At 40.2% G+C, this 25,556-nt stretch overlaps 1 protein-coding gene across 1 annotated transcript in view; it reads left to right on the top strand.

Annotated features, from left to right (window-relative positions):
- The window catches only part of TPRG1 (tumor protein p63 regulated 1), a 144,442-nt gene that overhangs the window by 64,794 nt on the left and 54,092 nt on the right, over positions 1-25,556 (top strand). Inside the window, exon 4 of the mRNA XM_077754545.1 lies at positions 1,752-1,928. Within this exon, the coding sequence (XP_077610671.1) occupies positions 1,752-1,928 (177 nt within the window). The remainder of the gene's footprint in view (positions 1-1,751; positions 1,929-25,556) is intronic.

The following is a 25,556-nucleotide window of genomic DNA, read 5'->3' as shown; positions in this document are numbered from 1 at the left end:
CCACTATTGTCTCCATTTCACAGATAAGGAACAAGAGCCAAAAACAGGTAAAGTGTCTTCTCTTACAGAGTTAGTAAGTGATGGAGCTGGAAGTTTTCGTACTTGCCCTCATCCAGCCCAGCACCTTCCAAAAGTTTTGATTGGCACTCATTTATTCACTAGACATATTTATGGCATGTAGACTACTTTGACAGGGCCTGGATAGAATAAGTAGCCCAATAGCCATGGCCTCTGCCTTCGTGGGACACCCCCACACACACACCCACCCACACACACACACACACACACACACACACACACACACACGATACTGAGGAGCTCTTCTTGACTGGCACTATCCAACCCGCTGTATTTTCATGTCTATTCTGATCAGTCAATGTCCACATGGTACTTCTAAACATTTTATGTATCATTCCTTCTTACAAAAAGCGTTGGGTCCACAAAACAAGAAGGGCCAGGATGCTTTGAGAGAGCATGATAAAGGGCTATGTTGATATAGTAGCTTAAGAAATCCTCTTTGAATGAGGCATTTGTACCATGATGTGGACAGTGAGTGTTCTTAGCCTGCCACGAGATAATGCTGGGCAATGGCCTGGCCCTATAGGGACTTGTAGTTGCACTTCGGCAAGTTGGATTTACTCCTAAGATCAAAAAGATGCTATTTAATAAACAGGGGAGTAATGTTATTCTGTTTGTATTAAAAAAAAAAATAGCACTGTGTTTGCTGTGTGAGAATGGATGGGAGTGGGCTGCCTAATCTAACTTTACATTAGATTGATTCTGTGTAGTGAGAGTTCAGGTATGAATCAGTCACAGATCATCCTTTTCAGTCTCTTAGGGAAAACAAAACGTGTGCTGAAAGAATTCTAATAAAATTCATGAGTGCTGTATCTTAAAGGCTATAGTAGATAGACAGCAAATGTGCTGTGGGTGAGAGCATTTATAGACCATGCTCACTTTCTTCTCACCAGACACCACCGTTCAGATTTCTTCTTGTTTTCTCTGTTGGAGATTCTATTGGAGTTAGAATTTTCCATGCATGCCCTAAAAGGCTCTCAAGTCCAAAGCAAACCAATTCGCTGAACACTTATCTAGTGTCTATTTTGTCTTTGGCCCGTAAGAAAACCACTTCACTTGTTTGACTGTATTTCTACCACAAGACTATGATAGGATGTGTGGAGGTCGTGAGGGCTTTGAGGTCAGTGCACCTTTGTGCAAGTCTCCATTTTCTTTTCTCCACTTAGCAATGCAACTTGTGGAGATTGGCGTAACCTAGTGTGTAGTGGGTAACGTTTGTGGTATGAATTGAGTTAGAAAACTAGATGTTTTTGGCATCCTTGGGGGAAGACAAAGGTTTTCTGATGAACAGGGAAGATGGGAAGGAACATGAATCAGGTGACTGCCACTCCTGTACCTTCCTGGGTAATCATCTCTCAACTCTGTAGCTGTGGAACATATTTCTTTGCAATCTTCCATCTTCCCTCCTCCCTCGGTCATGGGACTGGACTGAAAGACAGACAGAGAAAGAGAAAATAGAGAGAGGGAGGGAGGGGGAGAGAGAGAGAGAGAGAATGAGAGAGAATGTGAGAGAGAGAGAGAGAGAGAGAATATTAGGCATTCCTCAGACCCTGTTCTGAGGTGACCAAGCCTCCCTGTCTTCTGTGTTAGTTGAGATGTTTCAATGAGTACTCTCATCTTGAACTTGAAAAGACCATGCCATTAACTTTTACTCTCTGTGATGATTTCCACAGGATAGATCACTGGAACAATGAGAAGGAGAGGATTTTGCTGGTCACAGACAAGACTCTAGTGATCTGCAAATACGACTTTATCATGCTCAGCTGTGTGCAGTTGCAGCGGATTCCCCTGAGCGCTGTCTATCGTATCTGCCTGGGCAAGTTTGTCTTCCCTGGGATGTCACTGAACAAGTGAGTGTGGGGTCTTAGACTTGGAAAATGGTGCAGCGGGGGTGTGACATCACCCACAAAGTTCAATTGAGTAGTGTAAGCCGGGTGCACCCAGGGGAGAAACGCGAAGCTGTACAGTTGAATTCATCAAATAATCATTGAGTTCCTATTCTAGGTCAGACAGCAGGGATGCAACTTTAAGTGAATTGGTACTTTAATATGGGCACATGAGAAATCACTGGTTGACTATAAGGTGGACAGAGCCATGGGATCATGGAAGAAAGATGGTCAGTCCAATTTGTGTGGCAGGGAACCAGAGAAACTCCACTGGAGAAGGACTTGAGGCTATATTTGATGTCGGGTAGGAGTTAGCCAAAGGAGGACAGAAATGTAACATTCCAGACTGAGGAACAGCACAGCCAAAGAAGTGGAGGTGGGAAACAGTATAATGCCTTTGGAAATCGAAATTATCCCGTAAAGCTGAGTGGACAGAATTTATGATGGTCCATAGCTCTTCTTGAGAGAGGTCTCTCTGAGGTCTTCCCTGGAACCTTAGTGGAGAGGACCTCAGCTATCTCAGAGATGTTGACATTTACCCAGAGACCCGGTGACGTCGACAGAGCAGGGTTGCTGAACTAAGTCCTTGTTATGGTGTTGGAAGGAATTGTTTTTCCTAAACATTTTAGAGTTTATTTATTTATTTGAGAGAGGGGGTGGGAGAGCGTGCGTGCCCTAGCAAGGGAGGGGCAGAGAGAAAACTAGAGAGACAGTCCCAAGCAGGCTCTGTGCTGACGGTGGGCTCCATCCTATGGAGCTGTGGAATCAGAACCTGAGCCAGAACCAAGAGTCGGATGCTTAACTGACTGAGCCACCCAGGTACCCCCTTTTTAAACATTTTTAGATCTAAGGGAGGACATGAATCTTCCTTCAAGCCTTCGAATGCGAGCTTTTCCCACTTAATGATGAGCACCTTGAGGGCAAATACCTTTTTGTTTGTTTGTTTGGCACCTGGCATTGAGCCTGGCACTCGGTGAGAGCAGACAGACTTTTCTAAAATGCCGAAAAAAGCACAGTTTGATCAAGTGATTGGTTTCCGTACATAAACCACACCATATTGAAGATCTGTGTTTTAATTTATTCTTCTCATGGATGTATGATGTGACAAATTGACTTAGCTCACTAACTTTTTGAACTGGTGGATTTTTCAATAATATAAGCAGTTGTAAACATATTTATAATATTACAAAATGCTTGTTTTCAGGAAATATCTCTCCCACCGCAGACTCTCAGTTCTCAAGTGTTATCTCCCTAGGTGATAGTCAATAGCTACACGTTGTTATTTTTTCCTTTTTTTTTTTTTTAAAGAAATAGAAATAGCAAATACACAAGAGTACAAATGCCTTTGTATGTAGTTCTATGTGTTTATACACATTTGTAAGGATATATCTGTACACACACATTTATCATAAATTGTTTTACCCAGTGGGAACACATGTCATAAACTCTTCTGCCTCAAGTTATTTTACCCAATGAGATTTTATTATACACTGGGAGATTTTATTACATAATTATCTATAGATCAACCTCAATTCTTTAAATAGTGCAGAATATTTTATTTAAAAATGAATCTATTTATGCAGCTCCTTATTAATGGATATTTATTTTTACCTTTGCTACTTTAAGCAATTCTGCTAAAACTATTCTATGTATAGGACTTGGTACGGATGTGCAGATGTGTCTGTACATTTCTGTAAGTGAAATTATTGGTTCGAAAGTCATGTGAATTTTAACTGATAGATATTGCCAAATTGCCTTCTAAACAGGTGACACTAACCTACACTCCCACAAAGAAAATAGAAGAGTATCTTTTTCCACACATCTTCACCCATATTGCACATTATGAACTTTTTTGCTTTGTCAGTGAGATAAGGAAAACATCTCATTGTCATTTTAATTTCCATCACTAGAATTTGAAGGAAATTAAGGGTGTTTTTCTTATGTTAGCCATTTTATTTATTTTTCTGTAAACTGCGTGTTTATGACCATGACTCATTTTTTTTCTATCGGGATATTGCTTTTTTCTTATTAATCTGTAAGAGCTGTTTATATATAAGAGAATTTGGCTCCTTTTCTGCCTTTTATTTTGCAGATATTTTTCTTGGTTTGTCATATCTCTCACTTTATAATGCTATTTTTTTTAACTTTCATTGAATTTTAGGTTGTCACACTTATTTGTCTTTCAAATGAACTTCCCAAGTTTATTTGTTTTTGAGAAAGGCTTTCTCCACACTGAAATTGTAAAATAGATTTCTGAGTTTTCTTCTAAAGTTTTCATAATTTTGTTTTATAAAGTCATTAAATTTACATTTCATCTAGAATTTACCTCAAGTGAGGAAAAAGATACACAATTAGCTTTGTTTTTTACCCAAATGACAGGCTAGGTTTCTCAGCATCATTTATTTAGTACCCCATCTTTTCCTCTTTACCATGTGTATTTGTGTTTATTTCTGGATTCGCCATCTCATTTATTTGTTCATTAAAGTACAAAGTGGGGTTTGATGATCATTTATTATGTTTTAATATTTGATGGTTACTATCTGTTATTAATCTTTTTAAGAATTCTATATGCATATTTATTTTTCCATTAGTTTGTTCAATTAAAAAAGTCCTATTTTATTAGGATTTTCAAATATTAAATCAACCTTGCATTTCTAAGATAAATACATTAGTCACGATGTTGTATTCTTTTTGCATAGTGTTGGATTCAGTGTACTAATATTTTGTTAAGGAGTTTTGTGTCTATGTCCGTGAGAGGTATTGGTCTATTACTTTCATTCTTTTGCAATGTCTTTGGCAGGTTTTGGTATTTGGGTTATGCTAACCTCATAAAATAAGTTGGAAAGTGTTCCCTCCTCTTTTATTTCCTAAAAGATTTTGTACATGAGTAGTGTTATTGCTTCCTTGAGCATCTGACAAAATTGACAGAAGGAATCTTCTAGACCCGAGATTTCTCTGTGAGATCATTTTTGATAGCAAAGCTAATTTGTTTTATAAATATTGAGTTACTTATAATTCTTTGATTTTGTGTTAATTTTGGTTAATTGTATTTTTTAAGGGTTTTGTTACATTTATTTACAGTGTTGTATTTGAAGGCATTAAGTTGTTAATAATATTCCATTATTATCCCCTTAATATCTACAAGATCTTTAGTGATATCCTCTTTCTTTCCTGATTTTGATGATCTGTGTTTTCTCTTTTTTTTTTTTTCTATTAATGAACCTGTTGATTTTGTTGGTTTTTTTCAAGAACATACTTTTAAGTTTGCTAATTTTCACTTTTGTCTGATTTTTATTTGGTTGATTACTGCTTTTTGATTTATTTATTTTTTCTATTCTCCTACTTACTTTTGCTTTCCTTTTTCTTTTTCTTTTTTTAACTTCTTAATTTGAAACCCAAGGGCCTTGATTTTAGGTCTTTCTTCTTTTTTGATATCAATATTTAAAGGTATAAATTTTCTTCTAAGAACTGCCTTTATTGCATCTCATAAAGTTTGATATGTTGAGCTTTTATTATCATTCAGCTTGAAGTATTCTCTAATTTTTCTTGCGATTTCTTCTTTGAACCATGGATACTTTAGACGTTTTCTTAGCTAATTTCCAAATGTTTTATTGAGGTTTTTTTTTTGAGATTTTAATATTCTTTCATTTTAATTAAGAGAGAACATATGGTCTTGATTTTAATCCGTGTACATAAATCGAGACTTGTTTAATTGACTGAACTGTAGTATATTTTTGTGAGTGTATCATATTCATTGGAAGAAAATTTTGTGTGTGGTTGTCTATAAATATCAATTAGTTCATGGTGTTTGACAGTATTGTTTAGGTTATCTATATTTTTACTGATTTTTGTCCACTTTTTAGTTTTTGAGAAAGGAATGTTAAAACCTACTATCATTGTGAAATTTTCTTGACTCTTTAATTTTATTATTCTTTGCTGCATGTATTTTGAGGATCTATTATGTACATTATATTTGTGGTTAATATGCCTTCCTGAGAAATTAAGCTTTCTTTCATTATGAATTGGTTTTTCCTTTTCATCTTTAGCAATATTCTGTCTTGAAATCCATTTTTATGTTTAATGTTATATCCACTTATTTTTTTCACATAGTAAATCTTTTGTTAATCCATTTACTGTCCATGGCTTTGTATTCAAAGTACATTTCTTGTAGAAATGATCTAATTGAGTTATACTTTCGTCCAGTCTGATATCAGAAATCTCTGCCTTTAACTGGAGTGTTTAATCCCTTTACATTTTATATAATTTTATATAATTTTACATTTTATATAATTTTTTATTGATTGAGTTGAGTCTACCTACTATTTGTTTTCTATTTTCCCTTTTTAGATTTATTTCTTAGTCTTCTTTTTCAACCTTCTTTTCAATTGTTTAAATATTTTTCATAGTTCAGGGGTGCCTGGGTGGCTCAGCTGGTTGAGCATCTGACTTCAGCTCAGGTCATGATCTCATGGTTTGTGGGTTCAGACACTGCATCAGGCTCTGTGCCAGACACCTCAGAACTTGGAGCCTGCTTCAGAATCTGTATCTCCCCCTCTCTCTGCCACCCTGCTGTGTCTCCATCTCTCTCTCAAAAATAAACATTAAAAAATTTAAATATTTTTCATAATTCAATTTTAACATTTCTGTTGGCTTTTTTAGTTATAAAATTTTATGTAATTTTATGGTTGCATTAGAGCAGAGTTTCTCTCAACATGAAGACTGCTTACATTTTGGGCAGGACAATTCTTTGGTGTGGGAAGCTGTTCTGTGCATTGTAGGATGTTTAGCAGCAGCTTTGGCTTATACCCAGTAGACGCCCGTAACACCCTATGTCTGTTGTGACAATCAAAAGATGTCCCCAGACATCGCCAAATGTACCCTAAGGGCAAAATCACTCCCTATTGAGAACCACTGCTGAAGGAATTATAATATAAGTACTTTTCACAGTCTACTTAAATTTAATATTGTAATACTATGCTTCAAACATAGAAACTTCGTAAATGTATTATTCTACGGCTTTAAATGTTGGATACAGTATGATACAGTCAGTGTGGCCACAAGAGGAAATGAGAAGGAAGCTTGGAAGAAAGTTTATTATACTGACAGGTCCAAGAAAGGGGCCCCAGGGGAAGTCACCAGTCTTGCTCAGGTGGCTGAAAGGGCAGGAGCTCTAAGTGAACTTAGACCATGGCCTTTACTAGGGTTCCCACAGGAAATGCAAGGCATGACAGAGCAATCAATTTGGGATCAACTAGTTTAAATACTTTTGTAATTTTGGTAGACTTTAAGCTGTAGGGATGATCCACTGTTGCTTAGTAACTGAACCTGAATTGATCAAGGCAGAAGACTATTTTCTCATGGGGTGTATGGGCCAAATAGAAGATATATGGTTCAGGATTGTTTTATATGCATACCAGAGGTGCGCTCTGGGCTGAGTCCTTTGTTACCTCTCACAATTGGCTAGCCCCAAGAAGGGCAGTCTCTCCCCAGACAGAAAAGCTTCTTTAGTATGTTAAAAGATCATAATATATATTAAATAAATAAATATGTATTTAGATACACCTACATACTATACATGTAGCACTATTTACACCCCCTCCTCACTGACCTTTATGTTGGCAGTTGTCATGCATATTACTTCTATATGCATTTTGGAACCCATAGATCATGTTATAAATTTTAAGAAATTATACATATTCCAAAGAAGTTAAGATATATAATTGTATTTCATCTTTAAATAGATGTTTTCATTCTTTTTAATTTCTTTAATGTTTAGTTTTGAGAGAGAGAGAGCGAGCGAGCGAGCACATTGGGGAGGGCCAGAGAGAGAAGGAGACACAGAATCTGAAGCAGGCTCCAGGCTCTGAACTGTCAGCACAGAGCCCAATGTAGGGCTTGAACCCACAAACCATGAGATCATGTCCTGAGCCAAAGTCTGATACTCAACCAACTGAGCTACCCAGGTGCCCCCATGTTTTCATTTCTGATGCACTTCTTACCTTCCAGGAGATTCAGATTTCCCTTTGATGCCATTTTACATGAAAAATTACTTTTTAGTATTCGTTGTACTGTAATATAGTGGTGATGTGTTTCTAAAAAGATCTTTATTTAGCCTTCATTCTTTTTTATTTTTATTTTTATTTTTGAGAGAGAGAGTTTGAGTCAGGGAGAGGGACAGAGGTGCTGAGGGAAAAAGAGAGAGAAAGAATCTTAAGCAGACTCCACGCTCAATGTAGAGCCCAACACGGGGATTATGACCTGAACCAAAATTAAGAGTCAGATGCTCAACCTGCTGAGCCACCCAGGTGCCCCTTCATTTCTGAAGAGTTTTCTCTGGTTAGAGAATTCTGTCTTGACATTTTTTTTTCTTTCAGTGCTCACATGATGTTGCTCCCCTGTCTTTGGCTTCTGTAATGTCTGAAGAGAAGTTCACAGTTATTTGAACTGCTATTGTGTGTTCTCTAGCTGCTTTCACATGTTAACATTATCTTTAGTTTTCAGAAGGTTGACTCTGATGCGCCTAGGGTGTGTGTGTGTGTGTGTGTGTGTGTGTGTGTGTGTGTATGTATGTATGTGTGAGAGATCTTCCTTGGGATTCCCTGGGCTTCTTGCATGCATAAGTTTTTAATCTTTCAACACATTTGGGAAATCGGAGCTTATTACTTTTTAAAACTTTTTTTTGGTTCCATTGTCTGTTTTTTCTTTTCCTGATATTGCAATTACATGTATAATAGAGGTTTTGATATTATCCCACAGGTATCTCAGTCTCTATTTTTTTCCAATCTCTATCTCATCTTCAGATTGGCAGTTTCTGTTGATCCATCCTGACACTTACTGACATTTTCCTTTGTCATTTCATTCTGCTATTAAGTCTATCAAGAATTTTTTTAAAATTTCAGTTGTTGTTCTTTTTGTTTGAAAACATCCACTTAGCACTCTTTTCTATTTTCTATTTCTCTTAAAAGATTACACATATTTTCCTTATGAGTGTATTCTCCTGACTTAGCATAATTTACCTTATGTAGCATAGTACTTACCTTAGCATAATTACAATAATGACTTTAAAGTTCTTCTTGATAATTCCCAATTATGGTTCATCTCAAGATTTCCTGCATTCACTGTCTTATTTTCTTAAGAATAGGTCATATTTTGTTGGTTTTAGATACATTGGTTACTTTCAAATTTACTCCTCCTGGACATTGTGTAGAATTCGTTTATTCTCTAAATCCATAGATAGAAGTTTTATGGGAAAGAAGATGCTTCTTTGTGTGTGTGTGTGTGTGTGTGTGTGTGTGTGTGTGCGCGCGCGCACGCACGCATTGTGTAGAATTTCTAGTTGTTATCTTCACAAGAGACAGTGTGCTGGGCATCTGTGCCTAGATATTTTACTTTTGCAAATAATTTTATGTCATCTTTGGAGATGGTTGTATGTTTTTCTCCATAAATCCGATTAATATAATGGGTTATGTCACACATTTCTTAAAACCGAGTCATTTTTGCACATTCAAGGTACAAATCCACATGGAATTATCATATTTAATATCATATTCCATTGAATATTCATTATAATTTTTGAAAGTGTTTCTTGTATCAATATTCATAAATTTGATTGGTGTTTAGTTTTCTTCTATTGGGCTGTCTTTCCAGATTTTGGTATTAATATTAGCTAATTTTTAAAAGACAGTGTTTTTTGGGTCACCTGGGTGGATCAGTTGCTTAAGCATCTGACTCTTGGTTTCAGCTCAGGTCATGATCTCACAGTTTTGTGAGATGGAGCCCTATGTTGAGTTGTGTGCTGGCAGTGTGAAGCCAGATTCTCTCTCTCTCTCTTTTTCCCCTTCTCCCTCGCTCTCTGCCCCCCGTACTCGCACTGTCTCTGTCTCTCTCAAAATAAATAAATAAATTTTAAAAAAGTGCTTCCCCCCCTCCACCTTTTGACTTTACCAGATATAGAAATGGCTTTATCTTTTACATGGATGATTAGTATATTTTACCTATCAACCTACCTGGACCTTCTCTCTAAGGAGAAGCACTACAGCTTTCTCAACTTTTCTCCATGGTATTGGCGTGTTTAGACTTTCTCTCTCTTTAAAGATAGTTTCTGTAATTTATGTTTTACTAGAAAAACCACTCAGTTTTATTCAGGTTTCTAAATTTTCATTGAACCGAGAAAAGTAAGAAAACAGATGATTAAAAGAATAATGAAAGATTCTTTTATATATAACTTTTTTTTTCCTCGTGTGGGGATTTAAGTAGTTGATTGATTGATTTCAAAGTACCACCTCTTGAGTTTACTAGTTCATTATAGAATAATTCATTTTCTCATTTATTATTTTTTACATTTATCTGTATCTCCTACTGCTCTTTTTGTGTATAGTCTCTCTTGAATTTTATAACTTCTTCACTTAAAGTTAATTAATTAATTAGAGTGTGAACAGGGGAGAGAGGGAGAGTGAATTTTTTTTTTTTTTTGCTTTCAGTTTATATATTTAACCACAACACAATTAAAACACGCAGGGTTTTGCTTTTTTCTGTAGAGAACAGATTATTTTTCTTTACTTTTTTCTTTCTTTTTCTTTTTTTTTTTTTTTTTTTTTTTACAAATAGTTTATTGTCAAATTAGTTTCCAGGAGAGTGAATTTTTTTAATGTTTAATTTTGAGATAGTGCAAGTTGGGGAGAGGCAGTGAAGGAGGGACAGAGGCTTCAGAGGCCTCTGCAGTGACAGCAGAGAGCCTGATACAGGGCTCGAACTCATGAACCAGGAGATCATAACCTAAGCCAAAGTCAGAGGCTCAACCAACTGAGCCCCTCTGGATCTCTGAGAGAGAGAATCTTAAGCAGGCTCCATGCTCAGTGTGGAGCCCATTGCAGGGCTCAGTTCTATGAACCTGAGAACATGACCTGACCCAAATTCAGGAGTTGGATGCTCAAATGACTGAGCTACCCAGGCACATCAAGTTTCACTTATTTAATTATTTTTTGTTAGATATCTGTTTGTTAAATTTGCTTTAATTATGCTTCTTCCAGATCTGTCATACCATTTTATTATATTTCTTACTCATTTTTTTTTTATCTTTGATTCAAGAATATGGTTGAGGTAACATTTTTTTAAGCTGGAAGGATTTTTATTCCTTTGACATACATTATTAATTTCTAAGTTTATACATTGTGTTTAGAGAATGTCTTTTCTATTATTTCTGTGTTTTTGGATTTACTGACTAGTTTTACACTTAAATAGTTAACTTTTATCAACATTTCATAAATATTGGAATGTGCAGTCTCTGCATCTGTGTATAGAATTTGATAACTTGTTTAGATATATTATTATGTTATATATGTCTTCTGTGTCTTTGCTTATTAATGAATTATTATTATTGGTTATTTGATCTGTTATAGACTGAGAGAGGAGAATTAAATTTTCCTTAATTACTATGTTTTTGTTTTTGTTTTTTTTTTACTTTTGTGACTTTACACTATGAATATTGATTTTGTTTGATGTAGGAACTCTTATGGAATTTGAATATTTATTTCAGGTTATAATTTTTTTCATTATAAACTTTACCTTCTTTAGTGCCTTGTCTGTTTTTGGTCTTGTTTGGTGAATATTGTAAACATTATGTTGTTTTTATTTGAATTTTCTTCATATATATTTGCCTGGTTCTTACTTTAAACCTGAATCTCTTTGTTTTTCATGTGTTCTCATATACAGCATATAACTGAATTTTGTTTTGTGATCCAACCTGGGGGTCTTTTCTTTAAATTGGTAAAATTAACCTATTTATTATTATTTTGATATGACAGTTTTGATCTTCATCCTGCCCTCCTGATTTTTGTATTATTATGTTATTCTAAATATATTACTATGTTTTCTAGAATTTTTTTTTTTTTTTTTTTTTTTTGCTTTCTAATGAGTGTAGTTTCATTTTAGCAAGAAGGTTTATAGTCTCTCTTTTTCTACTGGTGACTGTAAATGTAACTTAGTGCAGTACCTTTAGAATGGGGAAGGGGCAGACAGAGAGGGAGATGCAGAATCTGAACCAGGCTCTGAACTGGCTCTGAACAGGCTCTGAACTATCAGCACAGAGCTCAACATGGGGATGGAACTTGTGAGCTGCAGGATTATGACCTGAGCTGAAGCCCGACGTTTAACCGACTGAGCCATCCAGATGCCCCTATTCTGGCCTTTTCGTTGATTATCTGTTCGCTTCCTAATATAAGCCCATGTACATTAACAGATAAGAAACTATTCCTTTCATCTTCTTTTGTACTTCTCTGTCATCCTTTTTTTTTTTTTTTTTAAATTTATTTATTTATTTATAGAGTGAGAATATAAGCAGGGGAAGGGCAGACAGAGAGGGAGGGAATCCTAATCAGGCTCCATAGTTAGCAGGGAGCCTGATGCAGGGCACGAACTCATGAACAGTGAAGTCATGACCTGAGTGGAAATCACGAGTCAGAGGCTCAACTGACTGAGCCACCCAGGTGCCCCATCCCCTGTCATTCATTTTAAAGAAAAGATCCTAATGGGGGGCGGGGAGGAGCATCTATCTGGGTGGCCCAGTTGGTTGCGTGACTAACTCTTGATTTTGGCTCAAGTCATGATCCCAGGGTCTGGGATCGAGCCCTGCATTGGACTCCATGCTGAGTGTTGAGCTTGCTTAAGATTATCTCTCTCAATCTCTCTCTCTTTCTGCCTCTCTCCCCCACTTGAGCATTCTCTCTGTCTCTCTAAAAATTAAAATATAAAAATAAACATATGCTCATACTGGTGATTTTTAGTTACTTTGGTTATTTATTTAAATAATATGTTTCCACTTGATGTGTCATCTTGAATAGCATATATTGAACCTCCATTTTGAAAGACAAGAAATCTGCATTTTCATACTATTCCCACATTCTCTCGTCTTTCATCTCCCTTCTTTCATTAGTTTTACCAGACAAATTTCATTTTTTATGGCATATTTTATTTTATTTCCCATGAGGCACCCAATTATTAACGCAGGGATTTGACGTAATCCCAGCCCTCCTAATTAACTTGTGTGGCTTTCTCCAGATTTGCATCCTGGGGTGAAGGAGAGAAAGCCCGTGCCAGCACCTGGCATGCTGGTAAATGTAAAGGGCTCTCTCCAGGCCCTGGGGAGTAGGAACATAGTGTGACGGAGTGGTGATTTCAGTTCTGCTCAATTTTCTAGCAAACCTCCACAGTAGATTCCTGGACTAGGAGTGGAGTCCTAGATTTTAGCCTCAGTTTTACAGCTGTTAACTTTGTTTCCTCGTCTCTCAAAAGGTGACATTAATCATCATTCTGCTCCATTAATAGTCTGTTGTAAGGTTCTAATGAGATAGCTTGCAAGCATTTTGTAATATGCCTCATAGATATCAGCTTTTAACAAGTTCTGATTTCTCTGCCAGATAAAAGCTTTGTTAACATGGAACTAAATGAGGTGATTGGATTGTTGTCTTCATTTCCAAGTCTGTTGGCCCTGATTGGTTGGGCATTGAGTCCCCATCCTCAGGTCAGAGGTCAGGCAGCAGCAGGCAGAGAAAAGGGAAGATGGGGAAAATCAGCTGCTGAATAATCATCAGCTGATTCCAGAGGAAAGCTTGGCCAGAGAGCAGATCCCCTTGACATAAGAAAATGCAGCGATTTAACATTAGCATCCTCTGCCTGTAGGTTGTAATGCTGACCTTGTTTCCCAAGAGCTTTCCTCTCCCTTGTGCCATTTGCTGTTCAACCCCAAGAATAAGTAGGGCTGAGCGGATCCATTTTAGAGACAAAATAAGACAAAAGGGGTTTAGGGATTCAGGCTCCCTCAGCTATTTAGTATTAGAGCTGGGTTCTGAAATCAATTCTTCCAACTCCCTGTCCAGTGTTCTTTTCTTTGGATACATAATATTTTATTTGCTTTTTCCCCCTTTCCTTTCTCTCCCCATTCCCTTCTCTTCCTTTCTTCTCCCCTTTCTCTCTCTGTCATATTGTCTCTGGGTCTTTCATCCTCTCTCCGTTCTTTTCCTCTTCTCTATCCCTCCTGGTGAAGACATCTCTCCCGCTACTGAAGCTCTGATTCTCTTAAGAAGCCACAGACAGGACTGTCGGTATGTAGAACACGTGCCAGCGAATCCCACATACCGGTGCTTACAAAACAAAGTTGTTTTGTTTTGTTCACTGTTTGTCTTTTGGCTTCATGTGAAGGAGAGAACAATGGCAACAGATGACTAAAGGCTGTGGATCAGTTATTTGTGAGACAAAAGCCTATTCTCCGGGCGCCTGGGTGGCTCAGTTGGTTGGGTGTCCGACTTCGGCTCAGGTCATGATCTCATGGTTCGTGGGTTCAAGCCCTGTGTCGGGCTCTGTGCTGACAGCCAGCTCAGAGCCTGGAGCCTGTTTCGGATTCTGTGTCTCCCCCTCTCTCTCTCTGACCCTCCCCTGCTCATGCTGTCTCTCTCTCTCTCTCCCTCAGAAATAAATAAAACATTAAAAAAATTAACAAAAAAGATGAAAGCCTATTCTCTTTGCATCAGAGCATTAACCAGAGACAAAACCAGCACAGCGTCAAAGGCCTGGTTTATCCTCTGGGGTAACGAGTTGCTACTATATAGCTTTTGTTATTTTTTCTTAACCTGAGACGGACCCTAAACACTATTCTTACCATACCGGATTTATCTTCAGCTTTTAATTAAAAATCAACCTACATGGTTCTGTCGTGTCTGTAACCTTCCAGAAAAGTCGAGGAGAGAGGAGAAGACTAGACTTCTATGAGAGTAACCATAGGTTAAAGCTTTGACTCATCTTAAGCCACACCGGTTTTCTTGCCGTTTGAATTTGGACAATGCGCTTCAATTCCTAGGCTTTCAATTTCCATTCTATAAAATGTCAGTAATAAAGATCCTTACTTTATTTATTACTTTAATAAAGGCCTAACTCATGGGTCATTGTCAATCTAAATGATGAATGTGAAAGTGTTTTGTAAATGGAAAGGTGGTAAAATAAAGTGTCACTTAAAGAATTCTGGAAATCCATACTTGTTAAGTCTCCCATTTTAAAAAATATGCCCACAGGAGCTAATGAAGAGGAGACTGTGACTTTGAGTGGTCAAGTGACTTGTATGTAATCATGTAAATAGATAGAGATGGGGTTACAAACGTGAGATCTTCTGATTTCAAATCCTCCTCTTGCGAAGCACCTAATTCCTACTAGACCTCAAGGGCATTGTCATTTTTGAGGAGAAATGGTCTCCATTTCATTGTCTCTATTCCTATCTGAACTTTGTAACGGGGAGGTTGAGTCCAGACAGGCTAGAGCTTAGAGGACAGGTTCTGAAGTCAGGCTGCCGGGGAACCCCTCCTAGATCTGCTTATAAGTGACATAGGGCAAGTCCCACAACAGTCTCTGCCTCAGTCTCCTCATTTGTAAACTGGACAGGGTAAGAGTATCTATCTCACTGGTGTGTGTTGAGGCCTAAATGAGATCATACATTTAAAATAGTCAGACAAAGGGGCGCCTGGGTGGCTTAGTCGGTTGAGCGTCCGACTTTCGCTTGGGTCATGATCTCACCGTTTGTGGGTTCGAGCCCCGCGTCGGGCTCTGTGCTGACTGCCAGCTCAGAGCCTGGAGCTTGTTTCGGTGTCTGTGACTCCCTCTCTCTCTGACCCTCCCCTGCTCACGCTCGCTCGCTCGCTCTCCCCTAGAAATAAATAAAACATTAAAAAATTAAAAAAATAAATACTCAGACAAATATCTGGTAGGAGTGGGTAGTCAGGCACATGGTATGGAAGAGGCAAACCTATTGCTTCTCTAAGAGATTTGGTGGAAAGATCGTGGAGGATACAGGGACCTGGGTCCTTAGCCACTTTTCAACTTACGTCTCCCCCTTTTGCGAAGTCTCCCTTTCCTCACTGATAAAATCTATAAGGGTGTTTTGTTTTCTGGTCTGGGGTTTTCATTTTGTTTTACTGCTTGCATGTTTGATCTTGAGATTCTGGGTTTTTTGTGGGCCTCTGCTGGGGTAGTGGTTTTCTAAAAGTCCTTCATCTCCCGGGGCCAGATGACTACCTAATCAGTTACTCCTGGGAAGAATGTCTCCAAAGAGGTTTTTCTGCTGGAAAATATTGTTGCTGTCACACTGATATGCCAACAGAAGCTGAGCAGGAAGGTCATGCCAAGAAATGTCTTCCCGCAAGAGTAGGCATCACACATTTCTCTCTCCGTGCTGTTGAAAGTCTGCGTTCGGCAGAGTATAAGGGTAGGCAGTGGCGCAGAAGCAAGGCTGGGGAAACTCCTTGCCGGGGGGTCACCGCCACTCATCCTGTCTGTAGAGGAGCTGATAGGATCAGGACCCGGAAGCTGCCCCCATTGACTTAGTATCAGCACGTGCAGGGCGGGAAGAGCCCATCCCAGACGTGACTCCATCAGCTCATCAGCACTCCCATGGATCCAAAGGCCCTTGAACTGCTCTGTGCCCCCAGAGGTCTAATTGGGCATCTGTTTTTTTTTTTTTCCAGACAGGAGCTTCAAAGTGCCTCGGCTCTGCTCTAGGTGAAACCAGCTCGTGGCCCAGGCCGATTCTGCTGTCTTTGCGTCTGTCAGTGTGTTCTAATCACTGTTATAAGTGTGGTTCTGCGGAACACCTTGTAAAATATTTTCCTATTGCTCCAGCAACATCTCCTGTCTAGACAATCTAATTATGAGCACAGAGCAAACAGCTGAAGTCTATTCCGCCCCCAAGGGTTGCCCAACTCNGGGTGAAAGGTATTTGTTACTTTTTGTTGACCTGACCAGAAAATGGAGTGCTCCTGGAGAATCCGGCTAACTTTTAATTAAAAAGAAATGATCTGCTGGAAGCTGGCATTTTGTTGTTTTTCCACACTCAGTGGAGGATTAAAGGTACCGATTTATTTCCCTCCAATTGCATCTTTTTCTTGGCTTCAGAGGTGGCATGTGGTCTGTGCTCTAATAAACAACACCAACAGAAACACTGATTTAATAATCTGCCCTCCCAGCAGCATTTTGCAAATAGAAAGCACCCCCCCCCAAAGGTATATTCTTTCCAAGTAGTAATTCAGTTATGTTCAGTGAGTCTTTCCTGAGCCCTGGCCAGGTGGTAAGCACTGAGCATGACGAAGTGATGAGACCTGGACTATGTCCCCAAGATGTTCATGGGCTCACAAGAAGGCAGACAGACATAGGCACTCTCGCTTTAAGCAGGCTTTGTTTAGTGCTCCAGTGTCGTGGACATAGGAGAGGGAGAAAAAATTTCTACTGCATGGTGTAGGGAGGTCTAATGGAGGAAGCAGAATCAGAGCAGGTCTTTATGGAATGGGAGAGAGATGGAGAAGAGCACTGTAGTTCAGGCATGAGTAGGTGAATGCCCAAGTGGTGAGATCATGCCAGGCATCCCGTGGGGCTGGGTCCTGGCTGTTGGGAAATTATCGTGGAAGCTTCTGAATGGTTTCGGATAATAACATGAGGGGTTTGGGTTTTAGTCGTATTAGGATGTAAGGTGATAAGGTTTGGGAGGAGGAGACTAACATTGACATTCTGTTCAGGAAGATAAAGTTGGCAACAATATAAGAGATGGGTTGAAAGAAAGAGAAACTGGAGAAAGAGGCTAGCTAGGGGGGAGATTCTCTGATGGAGAGTGGGAAATTACCAGGACCTGAACTGGGCCAGTGAGTGGGACGAGAACGGGTAGGTGTGAGAAGACTCAGTTGAAGTAGACTCTGGCACAGGGTGACTGAATCAGGTTTTCCTGATGTGGCAGAGGGAGAAGGGGACTGTGAGTGGCAGATGTTCTTCGCATTTATTACTGGGATGCCTGACTGGCTATGGGATGATGGTTGGGAACCAGTTATGTAACTGACATTTACTGAGAACTTGCCACCGCCAGTTACTGTGCTGGGTGCTGTGATACCATTGTGATAAAGAGAGTTTCTGCTCTATCAGACAATAATCAATCATAGCAATAAGTTTAAAATTACAACAGTGACCTGCATTAAAGGAGAGCTTTGTAGGGTGTGTGAATTATCTATTGCCGTGTATAATGATTTACCCTCAAATCTTAGTAGTGTAAAATAACAAACATTAATCATTCCTGGGTCAGAGCTGTAGGTGTGGCTTAGCGGGGTCCTCTGATTCAGGATCTCTCCAAAGCTTCAATCAAGATCACTTGGGCCATGGCATCTCAAGGCTCAACGGGGGAGAATGACTCTCGAGCTTACTCATGTGGCCGTCAGCAGGCTCAGGTCCTAGCTGGCGGTTGGCCAAACATACCAGTTCCTGCCATGTGAGCCTTGCCGTAAAGTCACGACAATTTGGCTATTAGCTTCCCTCAAAGGCAATAAGGGAGAGAGTGAGAGGAGAGCTGGGGATGTCCAGCAAGATGGAAGCCACTGTCTTTTTTTTTTTTTAAGGTTTTTTTTTATTTATTTCTAGAGAGAGAGAGAGCGTGAGCAGGGGAGGGTCAGAGAGAGAGGGAGTCACAGACTGAAACAGGCTCTAGGCTCTGAGCTGGCAGTCAGCACAGAGCCCGACGCGGGGCTCGAACCCACGAACCGTGAGATCATGACCTAAGCGAAAGTCGGACGCTTAACCGACTAAGCCACCCAGGTGCTCCACCACTGTCTTTAAATAACCTAATCTTGGATGGGACATCTCTTACCATTGTGTGATTATCTCTGCCACATTCTACTCATTGGAAGCAAGTCAGTAAATCCAGCTTACAGTCCAGGGGAGGCTGTCGCACAGGACATGCCTATCAGGAAGTGGGCATTTTTGGAGGCCATCTGAGAGGTGGCCTATCATATGAAGGATGTCCGCGCATTTATTCCAGGATTTGGACTTAACATTGGAGAGTGAAGATCAGGGAAGGATGCTCTGAGGAGGGATTCTGGAGCTGGGATTGGAAGGATGAAAAGGAGTTGACATACTGAAGGGGTTACGGAGAGAGTGTTCCAGGCAGTGAGAAGAATATGTGCAAAGGAGGAGAGAACCTGGTACTTCCGAGAAACTGTAAATAGGCCAGCATGGCATGGCCTGCTGGCTCTGAAGGGCCGGAGGGACACCAACATAGAGATGAGTTTTGTGTTTCGATGTCGATGAGCTATGTTATTTTGGAGGCGTTAGAGTAATTCTGCTTTTATCTGTCATTTGCGCTGGCATTCAGTGGAGAGTGAAGAGGTTCCCGGCTAAAGCCGGTTTGAAAGCCCTTGCTCTGAACTCTGGGACTGTCTCTGGATTGCTGGGAAATGGGTCTGATTCAGTGTATAAAATGAATAAAATTGCCCACTTATCTCTTAGGATAATTACTTATTATGTAATGAGATAATGTTCATAAATCACCCTGGGCTGCTTGGAGGAAGGTATTATATAAACACAAGGCTTTATCAGTGATGATGGAAACAGATTTGGGAGATTAAAATCAGATGTGCATCTTGATGCAATGGCATTTTGCTTCAAACCAAGAGATCTGTGAGGTTCACCTGAGTTCTTGGGAAGTGTTTTGGGTCAGCAGTGGAGGCAGCAGGTTACTGGGAGGTAATGGCAATGCGTGGAACATGGAGAGGCAGGTGGGGGTTGGGAGTGTGCTCTCTTTAGCTCATTCACCCCCATAAGGCAGAGCACTGCCCTGGTTATTTTTTTTTTTTTAAATTTTTTTTTTTTTAATGTTTTATTTATTTCTAGGAGAGAGAGAGAGACAGTGTGAGCAGGGGAGGGTCAGAGAGAGAGGGAGTCACAGACTGAAACAGGCTCCAGGCTCTGAGCTGGCAGTCAGCACAGGGCCCGACGCGGGGCTTGAACCCACGAACCGCGAGATCATGACCCAAGCGAAAGTCGGACGCTTAACCGAGTAAGCCACCCAGGCGCCCCTGCCCTGGTTATTCTTAAAGGAGTGTGACTACTTGGATGTGCAATCTGAAGTCTCTGCTTCTGGGACAAAGACAAATCTCAATCCCCCATCCCTATTCTGTCTTCAGTTTGCTGCGTGTCCATGAAAGACACTTGCTTCCCTTCGCGGAGCCTGAATTTACAAACGTGTAACCTGAAAGGGCTTAGATTAGGTGATCTTTAGGGTCTCTGCCATCTCTGGGGCCAGTGATGAATCACTATTTTGTAAGAGTCTTTGCAGTTTTGCTTCCAAGAGATGAGAAAATAGGAACTTCTTTATTGTCGGCAGTCAAGAAACTCTCTGGCCAATGACAGGGTTTTTTTTTTTCCCCCCGTTGGGAAGGTTTAGCATTGGTGGCACAACTTGAACATTTGTGCACTAATTTTGCCAAACTCTCGGAAGGATGGAATAGGAGAGGAGGAAATAGGGCAGAGTTGGTGTTTGATCCACTTTTCTTCAGCTTCAGCAGATGTATTCTCTACTCTGTCACCCCCGCTCTTCTTAGTTCAGACGCCCTCAAGCCACCCATATGGTTCATATGTTTATTTCACTATTCCTCATTTCTCTCTCTATTAAAAAAGACCCGGTCAAGTATGAAACAGGTTAAGTTTATTCTTCATTTACACGTGTGTGAATACTAGATTATCTATCCAACGGAGTGTTTACCTCAACAAAGAAGGTATTACATTTTTTAAGGTTTTATTTATTTCTGAGAGAGAGAGAGAGAGAGAGAGACAGTGTGAGCAAGGGAGGGTCAGGGAGAGACACAGAATCCAAAACAGGCTCCAGGCTCTGAACTGGCTGTCAGCACAGAGCCCGATGCGAAGCTCAAACCCACAAACCATGAGATCATGACCTGAGCCAAAGTTGGACGCTTAACCAACTGAGCCACCCAGGCGCCCCTAAAGAAGGTATTAAAACCTCCCACAAAGCACAGTCTTTCCATTAGGTGCAAGTGAGTGAGAGGCAATTGAGTGAGTCTAATCTGTTGTCTTTCTTGAGAAGTGACTACCTGGCTTCTTATCCTTTTCTTCCCCAAATACTCTCAGTAAGTAGGATAGAGTGGAACAGTACTTTTCTCCCCAAATTAATCATTATTTACAGAAATGGTTCTACACTCCACAGGACTCTAGATAAGAAAGTCTGGGAGCAACTGAAATCCAAGAAAAATTATAAATAGCACCAGATTACCCAACAGGCAGATAAGCACAGGCATATGGCAGCGACGAAGTACAGCCACCAAACAATGACAGAAGTTGAATCCTGATGTACCTACTCAACATTTTAAGTCTGCAGATCTTGAAAGAAACTATTTTAATTTCAGCAGTCATGAACATGCTGTGCTCCTTGATTCCATACTGCTTTTATTATGACTTGCACATGGATAGAGGAGGCCATAATCTTTACAGGGCTTAGGGTCACACAGTCTTTAGTATGGTTATCAGGGTGAGTAATGGCTCTGGCGGCCACATGAGTCCTCGCTTCTGAAGAGTGGCATCACACTAAGAGGCCTGACGTGGTTGGCTCACCCGATCTTTCCAGTAAGGCAAAAAGCAACAACTTTTACCTTCTCTGTAGAGTATCTCTAAGGATGAATAAAAATGACCCAATTTTCTTTTTCTACATGTTCCCATCTACATTAGAATCCTGAATATTCTGTCTTTAAAAACCCTAAATTAACCTTCAGAGTAGGAGAGAAACCTGTACAATACAAACGTCATGATGTTGGTTCTCAATAACATTTTAGTTCTCCCCCTGAAAGAATCCCTCAGTTATTGGGGGCACCCGTATATCTAACTGAAGCATGACATTGCTCAGACTCTTTTGAAGTTATGTATGTACATTTGGCCATGTTCTGGCCAATGAAATGTAAGCAGAAGAAATGGGAGAGCCTTCTGGGAAGACGCCCCCAAAGGCAAGGCAACTCTTCTCTGTCCCTTTCCACTTCCCTTTTCTTTCTACCTGTAACATGGATTTAATCCTCCAGCCCGCATCCTGGACCATGGATCCAAGGATCCAACCTAAGGGCGGCAGAAGAGCATGCTGGAAGGAGCCTGGCTTCTGAATGACTCTGTGGAACTTCCGTTCTACTCCTACACTGCTCACCTCTGACTTTCCTTTACCAAGAGAGACTGTGTGTTTTATCATTAGTTAGGATTTTTTCTCTTATATACAGCCAGACCCCGTCCTAATAGACTCATAGAACTGGAGAAGGGATTCTGCCAACTGCCAACCTGTAATTAAGAATGAATGGTAGGTAATTAATATGCCTTGACTTTTTTTTTTTTAGTTACAACATCATTTTAGTTATTTTACATAGTTACCGTCATTGCGCATTTTCTTGTGTGTGTGTGTGTGTGTTCTTCTTCCCTCATGGTAAATGGGATCCTGGAGAAAAGGTTTAGGTGCAATATTTCTACTGTGGTGATTCAACGAATGGAGAACAGTGGTGCAGTTGTCTCTGTAATGAATGGAGATAAATTATACATTGGCCTTGCCCTCAAATAGCTCTAGATCCAGTTTGGGACTGGGAGAGCACATGCATCGAAAACTAACCCTCATGTAACACATGAATGACAAACTCTAAATGAAGGATAGAAGCAATGCATTATGGGAGCATGGATCAGGCAATTACTTTTTCTAAGGGCGGAAATTATTGCTAAAGGTATAACAGACTAATGAATTTTGATAGAGAACAGTAAGCACTTCGTGGGCTGGGGGAAGAGTATTATCAAAAGACATGATGATACAAAGTGTGGAAAGTTGTTTCAGAAACCATCACTAGGCTCCTCAGCGACTGGAAGACAAGGGGAGTGGAGGGAGAGAGAAAGGCAAGGGAGGAAAACCTGTTCATGGATAGTGTTAAATGGCAGGAGAGGAAGGTTTTATGTGTTTTGATTGGTCCAGAAAAGTCATAAAGGCTGTACAGCAGAGAGGCTTTATGCATCTTGCATCTCCACAGCTGGTAACACAACATTTGTATGTGGCAGGCACAGAGCTGTGCACTCAGTGGGTGGTGAATAAATGATTCACGTGGTGGTTTGTGGCATGGAATAGAGTACTGAGCAAAGTTCGATCAGATCTTTGAGTCAGTCTTGATGAGAGGTGTTGGATGCTTGGCTTAGTTGTGGAAATAAGAGGTTATATCTGAGATTCTGAGACTCACCCTTTTGTGGGCAGTATGGATTAATGGCCCCAGAAGCCAATGGAACCAAGTCACTTGAGATTTGCTTGGATGGAGATAAAGTCTGAATGCATCGCCTTGGGGTTCATGGATCCTCAGGAAGGATCACATTACATGGCATACTGTTGACGAACTGGGCAGCAGGCGAGGATTTTGTCACGCATGCTCGCAACTTTGCCTTTGGGGGTCCGTGCCAAGAATGCCCTGGATTTGATCTTGGGTGCGGTGCTGTCCACTCACTCATAATGCCCAGGGAGGCGTGTTGACAAGGATGGGTGGATGGTGGGGGGTGGCTGAGCTATTTCTTGGCGAAGCCTTGGGAGGAGGCGTTCCTCAAATGCCACAATCCTGTTATTTTTGAGTAATTGGCTGAACCCAGGTGCCTGATTGGACAGGGCCACTCCTAATTTTTTCTAGATAAATATTTGGTTGCCAGGAGGTTATATTTAAATGAGAAATACCTCCTTGGGAAGTAGTTGCCTAGGAGATCCTGCAGAGGGCAGGATCCGGTCCTTGCTGGGAAATGCTTGTAAACCACCCCAAACCTTACTCTAGTGTACTCAGTACGTACTTAGTGTGAGGCCATTCAGTTTGAGGTTCTATAAAAGTCTGTGGCTCTGAATAGCAAGAAAACCCATCAGTGCTAGAGGCACTGTATTTCTTTAGGGAAGTGCTTGTGGTCTTTTGTGGTGTAATGACAGAAATCTGAAACCCAAATGGAATCAAAGTCAGGATTTGGTTTTAAGGAGAGAAATCAGTTCCCTGAAAAAGAGCTTGATCCTTGCTAGAACCCAAAGCACAGAGTTTGGGAGGCTAGAGAATTTGGATCTTTCAAACATAGGGCACCCTTGACTTTGTTCTTATTCCTTGCAATCAATAGTTAAATGTAGGCTTTTCGGGCCCCATCAATTTAGTTTTCCTATTCTTTTGATGGGGAAAATTATCTTATTTTATGTATCTTTCTTCCATTTTAACCAAATGAGACTATGGGGAATCAGCAATTAAATCTTAGAACGGGTTTTTGGATCATCTATCTTTAGAAATACCCCAATTAATGTCCTCATTTTCTTTTCCTGAAGAAAAGAACACAGAATAAAACACTAATAAAAACACATAGCAGAAAGCAAGGCAGAAGGCAAAAGCACAGGGAAAAGCCTATTAATCTAGCTTTCTGACTCAGAATTCAGGGTTTTTGATGCTTCTCTGAAGATACATCCTAAACATACGTTTTCCATAAGAATGCATGACACCAAGGTCACTCACATGCTGTGACACGCCCCATGATTTTCTGAATCATGTCTTAATCACCAGCCCTATATTACTTCGTTTTCATTTTTAACCCTTTGGACTCCTTTTCATTAGAAGTGGCACTAATGTTCAGTGACGAATAGATTACCCCTACCCGTGTGCACCAGCTTACCTACAAATGAGAAAAGTCATGTTCAGCAGATTGCGCCGAGCCCCACGACTATGTAGGGTACGTCTCAGCGAGAACCCATCTGGAGGAGTGACCGGGAAACCTGGGGATACTTGGCAGAGAGTCAGAGTTCAGGATTTGGTTTTTAATTTATTGCAGAAAGAAACTGTTACTTCTGATGTGTTTAAATTATCCCAAGGTGCTATTAGGATAATTCAGTAAATGAGAGTGTGTGATAAGAAACACAGGCTTTTGGAGCTTGAAGGGATTTTAGAGTGTCTGGTTTAGTCTCCCTTGTTTTATAAATACAAACTGTGGACTCCCAATGGCAAGGCTGAGAGAACTTAAAGATGGGTAATTGACTAAAGAGGTTGTTCATTGACTAAATCTGTAAGTTCCCACATTTTTAGATGTTCTTTTTAAATCATCAGGAACAGGGAATCTGCTCTTAGAAGCATCTAGGGAGCAGAACATCAGCCAGGTGGATAGTAGATGTGGAATTAATGTTTTGACTTTCTATAAATGAGCTCCCTGATACTGGCTATTGCCGACTATCTTCTCTCTTATCTTCTCCGGACTTTTTTTTTTTTTTTTTTTAAACATCTGTAGAGTAACGGGAGCATAGGCTGTGATCTTCCAGGTGCCCTTCAGAACTAAAATTCTATAATTTGAAATTCTGGGTACTCTTAAGTAGTAATAATAGTAATAATAATAATCAGCAGCAGCAGTTGAGAGGGTAAAAACTCCAAGTCGTTTTAGAGAAACACTACCTGTCAGGAGTTTTAAATTTGACCCAATCCTGGCTTTTAATCTCTCATGCATTTCTAAGTTGTCATCGTTGGGAAAGGGGCTTTCAGAATCGGTTTCCCCTCATTGCTTCTCAGACTTCTCAACTAACTCTCCGTTTCAGTTCTGCCCATATGAAATTCATGCAGTTCCCCTGGGTAGTTGCTGGGTGGCAGCAGAAGTGCTGAAGTGGTGGCCCGTGGACCAAGACGGAGTGACAAGGCGGGAGTGTTCCTGTATTCATTTAGCATTAGTGTGCCTGCGCTCTGGTCCCACAGCAGGGGAGCGACCCAGCTAGAATGGGTGTTAGGGTTTGAA

Source organism: Crocuta crocuta, unplaced genomic scaffold (assembly GCF_008692635.1).
Source record: "Crocuta crocuta isolate KB4526 unplaced genomic scaffold, BGI_CrCroc_1.0 scaffold70, whole genome shotgun sequence".
In the NCBI taxonomy this organism is placed as follows: Eukaryota; Metazoa; Chordata; class Mammalia; order Carnivora; family Hyaenidae; genus Crocuta; species Crocuta crocuta.
The sequence above is the reverse complement of the archived record's forward strand: the minus strand, read 5'-3'. Positions and strand labels throughout refer to the sequence as shown.